Source organism: Mytilus galloprovincialis, chromosome 12 (assembly GCF_965363235.1).
Source record: "Mytilus galloprovincialis chromosome 12, xbMytGall1.hap1.1, whole genome shotgun sequence".
Classification (NCBI taxonomy): domain Eukaryota; kingdom Metazoa; phylum Mollusca; class Bivalvia; order Mytilida; family Mytilidae; genus Mytilus; species Mytilus galloprovincialis.
In genome coordinates, this window is record NC_134849.1 from 26,263,456 (window position 1) to 26,282,204 (window position 18,749).

At 32.3% G+C, this 18,749-nt stretch overlaps 2 protein-coding genes across 2 annotated transcripts in view; both read left to right on the plus strand.

Annotated features, from left to right (window-relative positions):
- The first annotated feature begins 3,330 nt into the window (after window positions 1–3,330).
- The window catches only part of LOC143055095 (protocadherin gamma-A12-like), a 110,822-nt gene continuing 95,403 nt past the window's right edge, over window positions 3,331–18,749 (plus strand). The window contains exons 1-4 of the mRNA XM_076228244.1: window positions 3,331–3,468; window positions 4,417–4,548; window positions 8,063–8,242; window positions 8,606–8,805. Of these exons, the coding sequence (XP_076084359.1) occupies window positions 3,336–3,468; window positions 4,417–4,548; window positions 8,063–8,242; window positions 8,606–8,805 (645 nt within the window). The 5' untranslated portion in view covers window positions 3,331–3,335. The remainder of the gene's footprint in view (window positions 3,469–4,416; window positions 4,549–8,062; window positions 8,243–8,605; window positions 8,806–18,749) is intronic.
- Window positions 11,586–15,442, plus strand: LOC143054999 (uncharacterized). Its single transcript, XM_076228112.1, has 5 exons — window positions 11,586–11,879; window positions 12,496–12,650; window positions 13,230–13,371; window positions 14,101–14,245; window positions 15,236–15,442. Exons 1-5 carry the CDS (start codon window positions 11,769–11,771, stop codon window positions 15,328–15,330), a joined length of 648 nt encoding a protein of 215 aa, XP_076084227.1. The 5' UTR covers window positions 11,586–11,768; the 3' UTR covers window positions 15,331–15,442.

An 18,749-nucleotide genomic window follows, 5' to 3' on the forward strand; every position in this document is an offset into this window, starting at 1 on the left:
AACCAGCAACCATTAGAATACAGGCTCCCAACGGCCAACAACAATATATGGAATTGATGATAGAACACACCTGCATTTAAGAAAAGCTTCCATGTTTATTGTAAAGAGATCGCTCCTGGAGTAATTACTGTCACTTTACAAAATTATTCAGTTAATTTATATGTAATTATTGATAAACAAATATATAACTGCAGTCAATAAACCGTTCAATGTTATGATATTTTCAATGATCAAAACACTTCAAGAAACCTCAAAAGTCTCAATTTCAAATTTATTTCTTTGTTTTCAGAGAAGAAACCTTACTTTGATAATATTCCTTCTCAGATCCACGTGTTTAACCATCTAGCAATCAACGATGTTGTGTGGACACTTGATCCTCAAGATACTGAAAATTATGACATCTCAGTGTCTTATCACAGACTAATACTTATTTCAAACTTAGTTCATGTACGTAATTATCGTAATGATTTTCAAAACGCAGCATTAGTTTTTTATTGTCCTTCCTTTTTTTCCAACCCCCTCCCCTCCCCAAAAAAAGAAAGAGACTAATTTTCTGACATTTTTTACTTTCAGCCCCAGTCCCACTAGACCACGCTCTCTGCTATCTTAAATACATTCAGATCGTGTGAGCTCGCAGTATGAGTTGCATAAAAATGTAAATTTTAGTTTCAAACACGTTGCTACTACGTTCTCAGTATGCTTCTACAACGACCCCGTTACGATTAAACCACCCTCTCATCACGCTTATTCTGCGACCTCACGATACCATTGTACAGATTTGAGAATACCGGTAACACTGAAAGCTAGTTCAAAACCAATACCAACTTAATCAACCACACAACGTATCAATCAGCACAAATCCAGTAAAAATGGATTTAATGCATGTAAACGTTTTATCCGCAGTCAGAGAAAAAAGTTCTTGCATAACTGCTTTGACAACACACCGACAACATTAGGGAACACAATTTTGATGCAATATTAAAAAGGTATACTTTTTTTGTAATATTTGCATCACTGGGAACTATAACCTACATATGCTTCTATACATGATGTATTACGTCAATTTTTATATGATTTATAAATTTTATAAAAAAACAAGTCAATCAAAAGGCATACGAAGAAGCGGTATCAACAAAATTAAGTAGAAAATTGAATAACAACGAAAACAAACAACATTTGAACAAAAATCTAATTCGAAACTAAAAACTTAAGTTTTTTGTGGTGGTTGAGAATTTCCTTGGAAAAAAATGTGTATGAAAATTTCCATACAACAGTTTTAACATTCTTTCATGATCTTAAATTACATCTAATTATATAGCTGTCAAAATTGGAAAAAAAAGAAATAAAGAATGGAAGACATTTCTTATAATGAATCTAGTGAAAATTCAATGTAAGAAGCATGTACCATAAGATTATTTTATTCTTTCGAAACATGGCATTTATATATGTATTTATAGTTAAATTTGACATTTGTTTGTAACAATTGTAGATCAAATAAAAGTAAAGTCCAGTTTCAGTACCACCAATTCATTCCCGACCTCCTTGTATCCACAGATCAGAGACTCATGTGGTGTCTACTCCGAACAATTACATTCAGAATCATCGTTAAAAACGAGGTAAATCTAAATATAAATAGGCATTTTAACTGAGGAATCAATCATAAATAAAAAGATGAAAACGAACAAACAGAAAAATAAACTGAAGAAAACAAACGAAAATAACAAACCCTGCAAACAAAAACAAAACACCAATTACGATTGCGGAAATAACCTAACATTAATTGAACATTAATTGATTAAAATAGATTTCCAATCACCATGATTAGGTTGAAAACGGTTTAATCATTCCAGTAGTTAACCCATGACCTGAAAAAGACACAAAAAAATTGAGCATAGACTACAATAGATTTACCAACTAGATAAAAAAAACTGTAACCATTTCAGTATTGCCTACGATCTGCAAACCACAAACCTAAGATAAATTGAACATGGAATATGATAGATCTACCAGATGGAGGAGAAATATATGTAACATAACTATGAACAACTGTCGAACGAGTTGAAAGTTAGATTCATGTCGCTATAAAACCAGTTTCAATCCACCATTTTGTCTTAAAAAAAATACATGAACCGAATCAGGAATAAACAATAGTGTTTCATTTTGTCAGTTTATTTTTAATCATCTTTTTGCATTTGCCTTGGGGTTCAGTAATTTTGTTTGAATATGTTTCTAAAGAGGTGAATTAGAATTACATTTATGCGAGCATAAAACATATTTCTTTTTCAAGAAACCCATCATTACCTCATTGCCAACGTCGGTTGAAATAAGTGAGAACAATCAAGCTGAAACACTATTACATACAATAGACGCTGCAGATGGTGAGACTTTGACATGTGAATTTCATAGTGTTCTTCCATTCAGTAACGATATAGTGTTTGAGGTTAAAGAAACATCAACCCCTGGAGGTGTGTATTTGCTATAGGTAAATCTAAACAGATGTGATATCAGTGCAAGTGAGACAACTCACAATCCAAGTCACACTGTGTAAAAGTAATACAAATATTAAAAAAGAAGATGTGGTATGATTGCCAATGAGACAACTCTCTACCCACAAGAGACCAAAAAAAAATTAACAACTATAGGTCATCGTACGGCCTTCAACAATGAGCAAAGCCCATCCCGCATAGTCAGTTATAAAAGTCCCCGAAATGACAATGTAAAACAATTTAAACGAGAAAACTAACGGCCTTATTCACTTTTTGTTCGGTGTTGTGATTTTTCTTTTCAGTCGATATTATATATTAGGAATAACTTCTTTTGACTTAATTGGTAACCTCCACGGCTCCATTTTCGCTTTAAGTTAAAGCTGGTCAAGCTTTTTCGGGTACATTAAAATATGATCGATACAAACAAAACTAGTATTACGTTCCTTTCTAATGACATTTGTTTTAAACGAATCGTCTTCGATTAAATACAATCAAATGAAATATTTTGAATGCGAGATCTCAAATGGTGACATGATCATTCAATTTGGTTTTCTGTTAGGTTTCCGAAGAACTCGAAAGACATATACTTTTTAACACGTCTTATTATTATCCTGTACATGTATAACAGTAATACAGGTACCAAATGAAAGTTTCATTCGTTATTTTTACATTCTTTTTGTGCATGCGATTATTATAATTGTTTTCTTCACTAAATTTTCTTCCTAAATTTCTTCACTAAATTAGTACAAAAACTTATGAATTTTATATTAATCCTTATTTTTATAAATTAATAAAAAAACATCTTTGAAATGGATATCATATTTACATTTATATTTAGGTGAAAAGATCATGCCTCAACAGTCAACAAGTTCCGATTTTACGATTCCTATTGTTGTTACTGACGCCGATACTACTAGGACGTCACTGTCATATGCAATCAATTGCGAACCTTCAGCGTCATGTCCTTTCTCCCGGACAACAAGTAAGTAGGAGTAAAATGAAAATAATTAAAATCGGTAATTATTTTAGGTTCTTTTAAGTAATATAGGTCATTGCGTTTTACATTTGGCCACCCACGGTTATTAAATATTTAAGTTTGAGCGCACCATATGCAAGTAAATTCATAAAGCGTGCAAATTATACAACATGTTTTTTCATTTTCTAAATTTAATGTAAAATCAAATTTGACTTTAGAGATGTTTACCGTATTACTTATTATCTCGGATATTTATCCCGTTTTAATCCTCTGTATCCTGGTGGAATGCTTTACTATCGCAATTTTTCAAATAACTTTCATAATTGAGACAGTAATGTTAACAGCTATTGCACACATATTTTCAAAATGACCAAACAATGTTACATCATTTGATTTTAGTCAGAATATTTTAATTTATTAAATATGGTTATGCATCAATAATAATCACAATGCATAACTCGTTACTTTGTTGACCATATAGATTACGAATGAGTTTCAAAACGTTGGTCACCATATGTTAAACTGTTGTGATGCTGAACACAATAGATTACCATAAAAATGAGTAAATATAAAATGTACAATCACCAACAGAATAGGGATAGAAAAAAATAGAAGATAAAAATGGTATTATTGAAGAAATAGTAAGTTCCGGCAACACGAAATAAGCATAACACCATAACGAAAAACGAGAAATTAAATTTAAAAAGGGGAAAGTCAATAAAAATGACCAAAGCATACTTGGAATTTTATCCGCTACATCAAACGGTCGTCACTACGAAACCTACAATGGTTCATTCAAATATCTTGTTTAAAAACAATTAAAATCTGGTATGATATACAGACAACCAATCCAAAACAAAGGACAACAGATATTTGTATTTTTAAACCCAACAAAAAATAAACAAACAAAGATTTTATGAAAATTTTGATCTATTTGTTATCTTTTATTTCAAGCATCAACAGGAGCAGATATAAAAACCACTGTTGATTTTTCCACAATACAAGTACCTGCTTTTGATATCCATGTTACAGTGAATGATGGAGACACTACAGTGGGGTCAAATGTTCTTAGCGTTTATGTAGAAAGTAAGACATCTGATTTAAAATGATTTTCATGGATAAGATATGATTAGTTTAAACGTATTTATTTATAGTGGATTTCGAAACAAGTTGTTGCAACTTAAATTAAACTTTTTCCACTTTGCAGGTGCCAGTGATGCCTTGTAGCGTCAATAGCCTGTTCTTTTTCGAAATCTACAAGGGTATCTTCTACTTGCAAAAGACATTGCTGTCTATTTTAACGCGAGTCAGACATTTATCGTACTCTCCCGACGGACAATCATCGCTTCATCAAGACCATAATTGCAAATGGTGTCAAGGGAGAGCCGAAAATCAGTCCCTGAAATTGTGATGTATCTCTCTGCTCGTATGCAACATTGTTTTTATACTTGGATAAACTCGGGACGTTTTTTGCCATGAAACCTATCGTAAATAGTTATCAATATAACTATTTATTTTTACGATTCCTATTGTTGTGACTGACGTCGATACTGCTACGACGTCACTGTCATATGCAATCAATTGCGAACGATTTTAATTATTTTCATTTTACTCCTACTTACTTGTTGTCCGGGAGAAATGAAATGACGTAATAATAAATAGTGGGGTTCGTGTTGTTTATTCTTTAGTTTTCTATGTTGTGTCTTGTGTGCTGTTGTTTGTTTGTCTTTTTCATTTTTAGCCATGGCGTTGTCAGTTTGTTTTAGATTTATGAGTCTGACTGTCCCTTTGGTATCTTTCGTCCCTCTTTTATCAAAAGTACCAGGATTATGATTTTATACGCCAGACGCGCGTTTCGTCTACATAAGACTAAGGTAATCTACTCCTGGGGTAAGAAAATCCTTCGTTTTTCGAAAAATCCAAAGTTTTGTAAACAGAACATTTGTTAAACTGACCATATAATTGATATTCATGTCAACACCGAAGTGCTGAAGCCTGTTCTTTTTCGAAATCTACAAGGGTATCTTTTACTTGCAAAAGACATTGCTCTCTATTTTAACGCGAGTCAGACATTTATCGTCCTCTCCCGACGGACAATCATCGCTTCATCAAGACCATAATTGCAAATGGTGTCAAGGGAGAGCCGAAATTCAGTCCCTGAAATTGTGATGTATATCTATGCTCGTATGCAACATTGTTTTTATACATGGATAAACTCAGGACGTTTTTTGCCCTGAAACCTATCGTAAATAGTTATCAATATAACTATTTATTTTTACGATTCCTATTGTTGTGACTGACGTCGATACTGCTACGACGTCACTGTCATATGCAATCAATTGCGAACGATTTTAATTATTTTCATTTTACTCCTACTTACTTGTTGCCCGGGAGAAAGGAGATGACGTAATAATAAATAGTGGGGTTCGTGTTGTTTATTCTTTAGTTTTATATGTTGTGTCGTGTGTGCTGTTGTTTGTTTGTCTTTTTCATTTTTAGCCATGGCGTTGTCAGTTTGTTTTAGATTTATGAGTCTGACTGTCCTTTTGGTATCTTTCGTCCCTCTTTTATCAAAAGTACCAGGATTATGATTTTATACGCCAGACGCGCGTTTTGTCTACATAAGACTAAGGTAATCTACTCCTGGGGTAAGAACATCCTTCGTTTTTCGAAAAATTCAAAGTTTTGTAAACAGAAAATTTATAAAACTGACCATATAATTGATATTCATGTCAACACCGAAGTGCTGACTACTGGGCTGGTGATACCCTCGGGGAAGAAACGTCCACCAGCAGTGGCAATGTAAAGGTCATATATTTTTGTTTACTGTTAATCCCCTTTTAAATCAAACATGACAACGAATTACATCTTGCTGTCTGGACAGTGCAATAATAATTTTATTTATCTTGCTAAATTATACGATACATCTATTTTTTAAATTTACAAACATTCTTTTGATTCGTAGGTGATGAAAATATACTTACACATGGATGAGATAACTTAATCTTTGCATAAGGTTTTTGAATGTCAAAGATATTCAAGATTGTATTGGTTGTTACTTCCCAACTGTTATAATGCGGGTTCCATTTGTGAGTGTTGTTGAAAAAATAATGCGTGGTTTTAGTACCAAAAAAAAGTAAAATCACAAAAATACTGAATTCGGAAAGTCCATAATCACATGGCAAAATCAAATAACAAAACGCATCAAAAACGAATGGACAAGAACTGTCATATTCCTGACTTGGTACAGGCATTTTCAAATGTAGAAAAATGGAGGATTGAACCTGGTTTTATAGCTAGCTAAACCTGTCACTTGTACGACAGTCCCATACCAAAGTATGTCTTGCATCTCTGATGAGTTTTTAACTTCAGACTAGAAAAAAGAATAGTACTAGTATTCATTTGTGTCAATATCACCTGTATAACACATATCTAAATATATTTTATTTCAAAGATCAACAGAATCCTGATATTAACGATGATTAAAGTTTATAATAAAAATGACTAAAACATTTTTACTTTCTATTTTCAAATAATTTGTGTTTTTTGTTGTTGTTGTTGTTATATTCCTTCAATATTTACAATTTATCTTAAATTGCTAAGTAGAATGACTTGACGATTGGTCAGCAGCTCAATGGTGATAACTTGTAATGTGTCTACATAATGCAAACATTCTCATTGATTTCTTATACTTTGGAATTCGATTTGGGTATGCTAAAAGAGAGCGTGCATTCGGTTATGTTTTATGTTGAGTAAAGCGTTCGAGATTTGTCGAATTCACAATTGAAATCATTTTTCAATTTTCAATTGTTCTGAGTATGGTCTTTAATGTTTTCTATTGTCTTTTATTTGATAAAGATGTATACGCCTGTCGAAATTTTGACGGAACGTATTATGGAATATAAATGTCCTGCGTCCGTCCGTCTGTCTGTCCGTCTGTCTGTCCGCCGTAAACATGTCGCACCTTAACTTGAAAACCACTCATCCAAATTTCATAAAATTTAAAATAATTGTTTCTTATGATGATCAAATGATCTGTATTGTTTTTGGTGAAAAAAAAACCTTCAAATTTGGGGTGTTTTATGATTTATGACTATTGCTTAAAACTTTACACACTTCTTAGTTATATTAATCTGAAGATCTGTATACTTTTTGGTGATGATTCAAAATTTAATTTTAGAGTAATGGAGGTTTTTTATAAAAGGGGGGAAAAGGGGGGAGGGGGTAAGAGGTTACACACCGTATTAAAAACCATAAATGATTATTGCTTTAAAATTTACACACTTTTCACAGTTTTATTAATCATAAGATCTGTATACTTTTTTGTGATGATTCAAAATTTTATTTTACAATTACAATGAATTATTGAGTATTTTGTAAAAAAGGGGGGATTACATGTGTCGCACCGTATCTCAGAAACTATTTGTGATTGTTGAATAAAACTTCACACACAAGACGACGGGCGTATCATGCGCTCATGGCGCAGCTGTTTATTTTATTTCTAATAAAGTGTTTACCTCAGTGTCTTTTCGCCAATTGGTGCTTAAACAGAAATGGCAATTTTTTTTCTTGTTAGATCACAAGTTTTTCTTTCTTTCAGACATTAATGATATTCCGGTTTTCGCCAATGATGAATCTGACCTAAAAATCGGGGTAGAAGAAAATACCGCTGTGGGTACACTTTTATATACATATTTTACAACAGATCTTGATTCGGTAGACGTCGTTACATATTCATGGACACCGACTACAAATAGTTACTTTGATATAGATTCAGCGAGTAAGTAATTCATTTAGTTAATATTTTTAAAATTGAAGTGAACATCATTTCATCAATAAAGATCCCCAATTTTAAATCATCTGCACGCGTTTGGCTTACATCTTTTGATACACTGATATTGAAAATTGAATTTATGACCTTATATATATTCATAAAAAAACATTGACCTCATGAATGAAAAGTGACTCATTTATTACTCATTCTGAAAATGATTTATAGCATGGAATGACTCGTTTGTATTTGACCACAACACCATATTAGGGGATATTCACTAAGTAAGAACAAAAACTAGGGAATTTCTCACCGTCTCACTGTTTCATTGGTAACTAAATTAACCTTTTGTCATAACACTACTTTTTTCAGGTGGACAGATTTCAACTATTGCAGAATTTGACTACGACAATCTGTTCTATGTTGGATCTGCTACCAGCTTCCGGTTCGTTGTGAGAGCCACTGATACTAAAGACACTGCAACAACAACTGTCACAATCTCTATTGTAAATGTGAACGATGTTCCAACACTCAGTAATACCCATTACGTTTTAAATGACACAGAGAACGTGGTACGTACGATAATGTTTAATTCATGTCAATACCTTTTTACCATTTAATGCGGTCAAAGTTCTAACCAACATATATGTAGAAGGTTTTATGTATCTGTTTATACTTTCCAATAATATATATGGTCTTAAACGCTTAATGTTTTGGTTTACAATCACTAGCAATGATTTAACACATACACATTTCCTTTATGCAATTCAAAACATTGTTTTTCATACAGTTATGAGGGTTTGGATGGTGAACTTCATATAAGTATATATTTTCTTATTGTGTAGACCTTTTTTCTCTACTATAAATTTTTTTTGTCAACTTTTCTCTATTCTTGATTCTTTTTGTCCATTTATCTCTATTCTTATTTTTTTTAAAATTTATCTTTCTCTATTCGGAATTCTTTTTTTTCACTATACCTAATTTTTTTTGGTCAATTTTTCTCTGTACCTAATTCTTTTCTCGATTCCGTATTTATAAGCAACTTATTATTTTCTATTCCTAATTTCTTTTTAATGTTTTTCCATTCTTTATATGTTTTGACTTTTCTGTTACCCATCATTTATAGTCGAATCATATTAACCCATAAATTGCTGCTTTGTCTTTTTTTGACTGTAATTTGATAAGCAATATCGTTGCATTTGATTTACATGCAAACTACATGAACTAGTAAACAAATTATTAAGTTCGAGTCTGGTTATAGTATACAAATAATTAATGTGTATGACTATAACAGAGAAGATGTGGTAGGATTGTCAATGAGACAACGCTCAACAAGTGACCAAATGACACAGACATTAACAGTCATAGGTCACCGTTCGACCTTCAACATCGAGCAAAGCCCAGATCGCATAGTCAGCTATAAAAGCCCCGAAATCACAAATCTAAAACAATTATTGAGAAGTGCATTAGAAATATACATAATAAGTACACTTACTTATAACTGTTATGAAAGAAATCTATGTACAAAATATCCCCAAAATGCAAAACAAAAACCGTTCTAACGCCACTATGTCGATAACTCTGCTAGTTAAACAGTTAGGTTCCGAAGATATCACCAGCTCAGTAGCCAGACCGTTGATACTGGCAAAACTATACGGATATTGTGTAATTGAAATTTTCTTATACACAATTTTGGAATTTGTTTTAGATTAACCAACGTATTCCCTTGCCGGATTTGGCTATACCTATTCTATGTTGGTTGTATCAGCATTTTACATTTTGGATTTTCGAATATTGATCCCAAGTATCTCCAAAGAGATATCAATTGTCGAAATGCAGTACAATTTGTAATTTGAAGTTATGTCATAGTATGTCTGACACGATGGACCTACATATAACCAATCTAATACACCATGTACACAGAGGGCATTTAACTTTTAAATTGAGACACACAGACACAACCAATTCTTGATTTTGACAGAAAAAGAACCCATGTAGTGTTGATTTCAGTTCTTTAACATTCGAACCTTGCTACAACAATTATTTTGTAAGCATCAAGTATCTGATTAAGGAAGCTCATAACCTTATTGTTGATAGTCTAGTGATAAAAACACTTATTTAGATGACTAAAATAAAATATGCATAAATTGAGCAAATTCAACAGATTGACACAACAAAGGCGAGCAACATTGAACGAGTACACATAAGCCATAACTGATAGTTCACAACTTTTGGTATCCACACGTACGTTTGATAAAAGGGGAAAATGTTTTATAATGTAAGTTTTAACATAGTTTCTCATTCGTTTACAACAGTACCATGATTATATCCAGTATTATTTTTATATTATCAGGAGCAATATTTGTGTCACTCATGTCCGATCTTTATTACTGTAACGGTCAAGTGACGTAACATTATATATCTAAAGTTGTATACGTTATATTGATTGTTTAAGGTGGCATGGGAGTCTAAAAAAAATGATAGAATTTGTTTATACTTTGCCAAAACGTATTATTTAGTGATATATGTTCAAAAATATTGTAAAAATAATAGGTCACCGCGTATTTTGTCAAGCTACAGGTTGTGACAAAATGACACATTTTGTTTGGATTGTACAGGAACAAAAACATTTTGTGATTAGAAACTAAACAAAATGTAAGAATTGTTAAATAAATTAGTAAAATATAGCTTTCAGGTAATGTTTTAAGAATATCAAAAGAAAAGATAGGGTCACCGTACTTTTTTTTCGGCTAAAATACAAAAATTCCATGTAGAATCCTTCAGAAAATACACGGTTTTAGAGTTACCTCTCCTTTAAATACCAATTTAAAATCATTTAAAAACAACAAAAATTAATCTACACTAATATTCACAAGTTGTTTTCTTATAAATTGGATCTTTTAAATGAAAATTATCATTTAATATCTGCATTTCTGCATTAAATTTTGCTAACTTGATAGTAAATTTCTACCTTAGGTTCTCTGTTTTTTAAATCCAAGATGTCGAAAGACACCCATACCACCTTAACTATTAGATAATTATGTTGGTACAATATACTTTAGGACAATTTCATTTCCAGGGAGAAACACTTCTATCATCGCCTAATATTGATGCATCAGATTCAGAAAATGAAACTTAAAGATACACCTTAGACTGTAATGGATATAATACAACATATTTTGAAATGGATGAAAGTACAGGCGATGTTTATTTTAGTTGGGATTTTGATTCTGATATTGGTCATCCACCGGTTACTGAATGCAATGTAACCATAACGGACCCAGGAGGTTTGATAGACACAACATTTTCAACAATTAACATAGCAGACACTAATGACTTTACACCGATATTTGAGCGAGATTACTACAATGTATTCTTATTTCCAACGGAAGATATTGGAACGATACTAATTAATGTATCGGCATCGGATGGAGACATTACAGAAACTTGGAATACAATAACCTACGGCTTGGATCAATCAGGTTTAGGGAATAGCTATTTCAATATCGATAAAAATGGGACAATAACTGTGGCCATGGATATTTCTGTATCCTTTAATTACGGCCAGACAGTGATCTTGACTTTAAGTGCAACTGATGGTGGAGGACTTGTGGGATATTCTACCTTGTCACTGATTTTCCCAGAGGTAGGGAAAAGGGGAACGTATTGTTCTAAACATAAAATACTATCTATACAAGAGGCAATAAATAAAAAATCAACTAAAAATAAACAGACAACACCATGGCTAAACAGAAAAAAGACCACCACACAAACAATAGCACACAACACACAAAATAGAAAACAAAAGACTGAACCATTACAACAAGTTGGGATTATCTAAGGTGCTCCGAAGAGTAAGCCTATCCTGACTCACAGGTGGCAACCGCCATGTTGCTCATGTTAGTACAAACGCGGTTATAAATGTAATTGACAGTCAACCAACTCAACTTTCATTGAAACCGACATAAAATACGAATATTCAGTTGAAATAGATATTTTATGAAAGATAACCAAAAATATAATAAAAAAATAACATATCACATGGAACCCCGACTTCTCCAAAAAATACACCAGACATGCGCACAGAGAAAAAAAAACATATTTGAAAGTTAAATGTGTTGATTTTCTGCCCATCTAATACCCGTCCACATTATTTTCCTTACACAAAAGAGAAACAAACAATTCAAATGGTCCCTTTTCACCGTTGTATATAGCTATTAATTTTTTGAAATTCTCTCACATTGATGTGATACATATTTTAGACAACTACAACGTCATCAACAACTACTGAACGTCCTTTCAAAACTGAAACGTACCCTGACAATGGGTACTGGTATCTATTAGCAGGGATAGTTCTGATGATGAATGCTGTCCTGATAACAAAGCTGTGCATAAGATATTGCAGACCTTGTGCAGAGTAAGTAATAAGATCTCTTATGAGACTCTCAAATAACTTTCAAATGGTTGTTAATACTAGTATATATATAACAGACCTCCATTTTGACATACAGAGCACACCGTGATCAAATATATAGAAAATATATAGTATAAGACTAATATAAGTATATACATCTTTCAAAGTGTGATCAGGGTGGACTTTATGAAACCTTAGATGAGGTGTACTGTACATTTGGTTTTAAACAAGAGTCTGATATTACAGTCGTATGTGTTTTTTTGTATTTTTGATGAAACACTGCTTCCAGTTTGCTAAAAGTTTTGTGTATATCAGATCATAGACATATTTAACCGTGACGTCATCAACGTTTTTTTCATGATCAACTCTTTTGAAATGGAATTTATAATTGAATGATAAGAATTTACGTTACTGTTTTTTCTGTCCATATGAAATAACTTAAAAAATGTGATGAACACTTTTCAAAACGAGGTAAACGCGCTTTTTAGTGTGCATCCCATATTTTGAATTTATTTCTTCAAAAACAGAAAAAAAACATACCACAGTAATTCATTAAATATCAGTTATTTTTGTCTGTTGTAGGATTGACAAAAGGACAGAAGCCCAAAAGAGAGCTGATAGAATAAAGGCTGCACAGGAAAGAAAAGCTAAAGTCAAATCTGATTTTTTTTCGACAGACGATCCTTGGAGTGTGAATAAGTATCAAAGTAAAAATGTGTCAGAGGTTAGTTAAATAATTTAGTGCTAAAGTATGAGTATTCCTGGAAAGAGGAATAAGGGTACCGTTCAATGAATATAGAAAGAAAGGATTGATTTAAAATGTATTACAAAGATGGAAAAATTAAAACTATTAGTTCAGGTGAAGTTTAAAATATTTAAATATGTCAACTCGGAAATAAGTCGAGTAACATTTTAATAAAGAAGTAGGTATTTCTTTGAATATTGAAATTAGTTATCAGATATCAAAATTAAGTAGACGCAATTGCATAGTAATTTCCGGATGTCCCATTCTGAAACGACATTCATTATTTGCAAGCACACATAGTTATCAAAGGTACAGGCTTATAATTTGATACGACAGATACGTCTATATAAGAACTATCAGTGACGCTGAGATCAATATAGTTATAAAGCCAAAGAAGTAAAAGGTGGACCATGTGGAAGAGCATTGAGGACACAAAGTTCCAAAAAAGTTAATTCAAAAAAGACTAAGGAAATATATGCATACAAGAAAATACTGAAAAGAAAGTTGAAGACAAAACAACATTTTACGTGTAACAAAATCAAAACGTATAAGTAATTGAAAGATATTAAACATTTCTTTTGTTTTTAATTTTCCTGTAAATTGAAATCAGATTTATTTTTAAATTTAACATTTGACCAATAAATGAAGCTGTTTTGTAATAACAAGCTCAACTAGTAAGATTTTCGATGTTTTAAAACATTTTTGCAGAAGCAAGACCCTGCTCCTGCAATAAACAGAAAAAATAAACGTAGTGATGACAAATCAATCAATAGTTCAGACCAAGGAAGCCAAGGCACTACAAACGCTAACAGATCGTCAATGGACTCATTCGATAGTTTAAGTTCTTCAAAGAGTAAGTAGTTAGCGACTTTTTTTTCTTTCGCTACTAGACATACATGCTAAAGTTTTAGTATAAACGTATGTTCGCGAACATCAATATATCAAAGAGAAACAACCTTAAGCTTCATTAAACCTTATAAACAAAAAGATGTCAGCTTTGGATCTACGTACAAACAATGCCTACTGTTGAATTGCTTTTACAGTTAACATATATTTAAATTCCAATAGTAGTATCAAGTGCTGGTATCATAATTTGTAAATGTTAAAGGATAGGATAAACTACGTGCATGTAGTCAGTGATTCGGTATTGATATGCTTTACAACAAAAAGTAAAATCACAAAAATACTGAACTCCGAGAAAAATGATAAACAGAAAGTCCCTAATCAAATGGCAAAATCACTTAATAAAACACATCAAACGAATTGCTTACAATTGTCATATTCCTAACTTGGTATGGACATTTTCTTATTTACAAAATAGTGGATTAAATCCTTACATTTTTCGTTAATAAATTAAACAAAAGAATAAAAAAACTAGCTTTCCAACTACTTCAAGTAAAATTGTCCTTATATAAATTTGACTTATGCTTTATGTCTTTTTCGGTTACACAACGCCGCGTGTGTTTTAGTTTTATTTGTTTCCAAATGTTAACGGTTGAGAGATATAAGAAGATGCGATAAGAGTGTCAATTAGACAAGTTTCAATCCAAGTCACAATTTGAAAAAAGAAAAACCATTAAAGGTCTTGAGTTAAAAAAAAAAGGGATAAAGCATGCCAAGAAGGAATTGCATATTTGTGTCTGAATTCGACCTTTAAATTGCTTCTTGACCTTGTAAATATTTGGTGATAACTGTATTGGCTTCCGGATGTGTCTACCTTTTAGTTGACTTAAAATATTAGAAAACATATTCCTTTTATCATTTAATAATATATGTTTAACGATATACAGAATAACAGAAAGATTTGTAATAAAATTCGTTGATTTTGATTTCTTTCTTTTAGATCTTTTTCCGTACAATCAACAGTCACATCATATTTTTAATCCTGAGACTGGTAGGAAAAATAAAAGGAATGTGGACCAAAAGTCTCTATGGTGAAACATGATGCTACAAACAATGACAAGCTACATATCATTTCACCGACTACGTAATGAATAAAACTGTTACAAAATATCTTAATTGTTGAAGAAAATGAATAAAAATATATGTTATTTGGCATTCGTCAATTCAAAACAATAAAAGTGAAAATCATATGTCTAAAGGATAACATATACCCTCTTTAAACATGTGTCTAGGCAATATTTTGTCTTCAGGATAGTAATTATCCAGATTGAAAAGAAGTTGTGAATATAATCATTTGAACGAAACTGACGATATGGTATAGTCGCAATGCGACATCTCTCAATCAGAGACAAATAACGTTGGAAATAATAACTTTTAACGATGATGATAGTTCGTTCTATTTCTTAAATGTACATATTATAGAAATGTGAACTACTGATTGATAAGTAACTTTCCGTCACTTGTGATGTAAAAATCTTAGCCAATGGAAACTTGTCTCTGAATTTTTTCATTGTTTCGTTCCCAACTTCTTTAAATTGATTGATGAAAATTGAATTATGATCATGTGTTGCGGTTGTGAAACGTTTCTTCATTAACGGAAAGGTGAGGTTTATTTCAAGGCAGAATAAGTTTCACAAATAAAATACATATTTCTCGTGCAACTTTATGAGATGTTTTGGAATGGTGAAAGTTGTCCAGATATATAAACCATGTGTTTACTTGTTTGTCATTTATACAGATGAGTCGATTGTAGGTTGTAATATCTATTTTTAATTATTATGAATATAAATATGATGTTGAGGACGTCTTGTTGTTAATTCCAAATGACACAGAAATTAACAACAGTAGGTCACCATACGGCCTTCAGATGAACGTAGTAATGGTGTATAAGTTTTCTGTCAAATATTTTTCATGATTCTTATTCGCTTTGTATTACATGTACATGTATCATGAATTATACCTCTTTTTTGTTTGTCCTTTTTGTCGAGATGTTTAACAATTTGGGGTAATTGTGCAGGTTTTAAACAACAATACGGGGAATAACAACAATCCTTATCAATATGTTTGTATACTAGTTTTAATGCATTAGGTTTAGTCATGCAGATGTTGATTAAGCCCATGAGTAGAACTACACACTTGTAAAAGGACGACGAGGGTCATTAAGATTGGCCATCGATATCGCACAGCTACTGCATTTAAAAGTATGTTGCCTAGAAATGGCCATGATCATTATGATAGTAATTTTAAAACCAATTTCAATGCACTTTTGAATTGATTTAATGTAATCAAGTAAAGCACATAATGTCCTAAATCATGAACGATTAATAGCAAACACACAACACTCTCAAAACAGGTACATGTAAAAGCTTAAGGCAGAGCAGTAATTCGGACTTTCACCTAGAGTGCTTTTGCAAGTTAAATGTAGATTGCATACATCTTATTAAACATAAATCAATGATTTAGCCTTTTGTAATGAGTTAATCAAATCAACAGATATTAAATGGATGTCACGGTAGATGAGAATAAGCGATGACAAAGAAGTTTAGTATTTTGCTTTTTCAAACGTGTTTGGGAGTGGAACAAAGACTAATCAGGCTGTTAAGAAAGATGTTGAAAACTGCACTGGAAACGTTGCTGTTTAGATGATAAAATAGATGGCGTAAAATAGGTACTAACCAATCAAAAGTAAAACAACACTGACTGGAAAATTAATTTAAAAAAACCGCTTGATAACACTTACAGCAGAATTAATGTGCTCGAGAATGGGGACGCCTGCCTTGTCACCTTTGTTTAAAGAGATTGATGAGTCATCATCCATAAATTGTTCTTAGCTATACTTATCAGGGGCGGGTCCACGTAAGTGCGTTATGCGCGTACGCCCCACTTTTCAAAAAAAATAGATAACAAAAATATCGTAATCTGCTATTGAATATGGCAATTTATCAAATTCATTAAACGAACATGTAATCTGATTTCTTTTTATATCTATTCGGAATCACAGGGACATTTAAATAGGGGGCATTAAACTCCATAATGAAATTAGCGTGAAATGCTTCTAATGATTCCACTCTACTCTAACCATTCATTGGAAACGAGAGTCCGGCGGCCGTGTCTTGGAGTTTTGCGTTAATGTACATTAATACTTGTAAACAGTTATTAAATGTACCAAAATTATAATTTGTTACGTCAGACGCGCGTTTCGTCTACATAAGACTTCATCAGTGACACACAGATCAAATTAGTGATAAAGCCAAACAAGTACAAGGTTGAAAAGCATTGAGGGCCTAAAATTCAAAATAGTTGTGCCAAAGACGGCCAAGGTAATCTATTCCTGGAATACAAAAATCCTTAGTTTTTCGAAAAAGTTTTGTAGCAGGAAATTTAGAAAATGACCATATAATTGATATTCATGTCAACGACGAAGTGCTGACTACTAGGCTGGTGAAACGTCCACCATCAGTGACATCAACGCAGTGGTTTCAACACTTATATTAATACTATCAGTTTAATTGAGGGTTGGACCTGGCATGTCAGATAACTGCTAGTAATCTGTTGTTATTTATGTAGCATTGTCATTTTTTTTTAATTTTGTTACATCTTCCGACATTGGAATCGAATTTCTCCTCAACTGAATTTTAATGTGCGTATTGTTATGCGTTTACTTTTCTACATTGGCTAGAGGTATAGGGGGAGGGTTGAGATAAACATGTTTAACCCAACCGCAATTTTGCGCCTATCCCAAGTCAAGAGCCTCTGGCCATTGTCGGACTTGTATGATTTTTAATTTTAGTTTCTTGTGTATAATTTGGAGTTTAGTATGACGTCCATTATCACTGTACTAGTATAAATATTTTTTAATGGGTCAGCTGAAGGACGTCTACATTGAAGACCCATTGGTGGCCTTTGTCTGTTGTCTGCTCTATGGTCGGGTTGTTGTCGCTTCGACACATTCCCTATTTCTTTTCTCAATTTTAGTAACATGTACTAGTATATTTGGTATTGTATTTTTACTTCCCAATCTTGATAGCTTTTGATAGTATAATATTGTTTCAATATGCATTAGTGAGTACCTAAGTGGCATCATTGGGCCTACATTTTGCCATCAAGTTCAAGCACCATATTCATTCATGTACCATATACAATCTATCGGAACTAGACAGTGACATGATTGCTTTAATTTAGTACTGTTGTACAATAACGTCAATTTTCATATTCAATCATGTATTCCACATTAAAGCCTACAATATTAAGAACGAACGACCTTTATACTTCAGTGTTTGTTTGCCTTGTATCATATGTGTTCTCCGGTGAAACCAGAACCTAATATATAATAGAGAGATATTTATAAGTCTGGCTTCTTCATAATTTGATGCTTACGTGTTGAAACCCAGCTTCTGAGCTTCCCCGTGGACCCTCTACCCGGGCAAACGTAATTACGACTCCCGTTCATAAAA

Excerpts from the sequence above, each read along its gene's own strand:
- LOC143054999 (XM_076228112.1), top strand. The coding sequence starts at position 11,769 with ATGGATATTTCTGTATCCTTTAATTACGGCCAGACAGTGATCTTGACT. Across the intron at positions 11,880-12,495 it reads TGTCACTGATTTTCCCAGAG|ACAACTACAACGTCATCAAC; the intron begins GTAGGGAAAAGG and ends TACATATTTTAG. Across the intron at positions 13,372-14,100 it reads AAAGTAAAAATGTGTCAGAG|AAGCAAGACCCTGCTCCTGC; the intron begins GTTAGTTAAATA and ends ACATTTTTGCAG.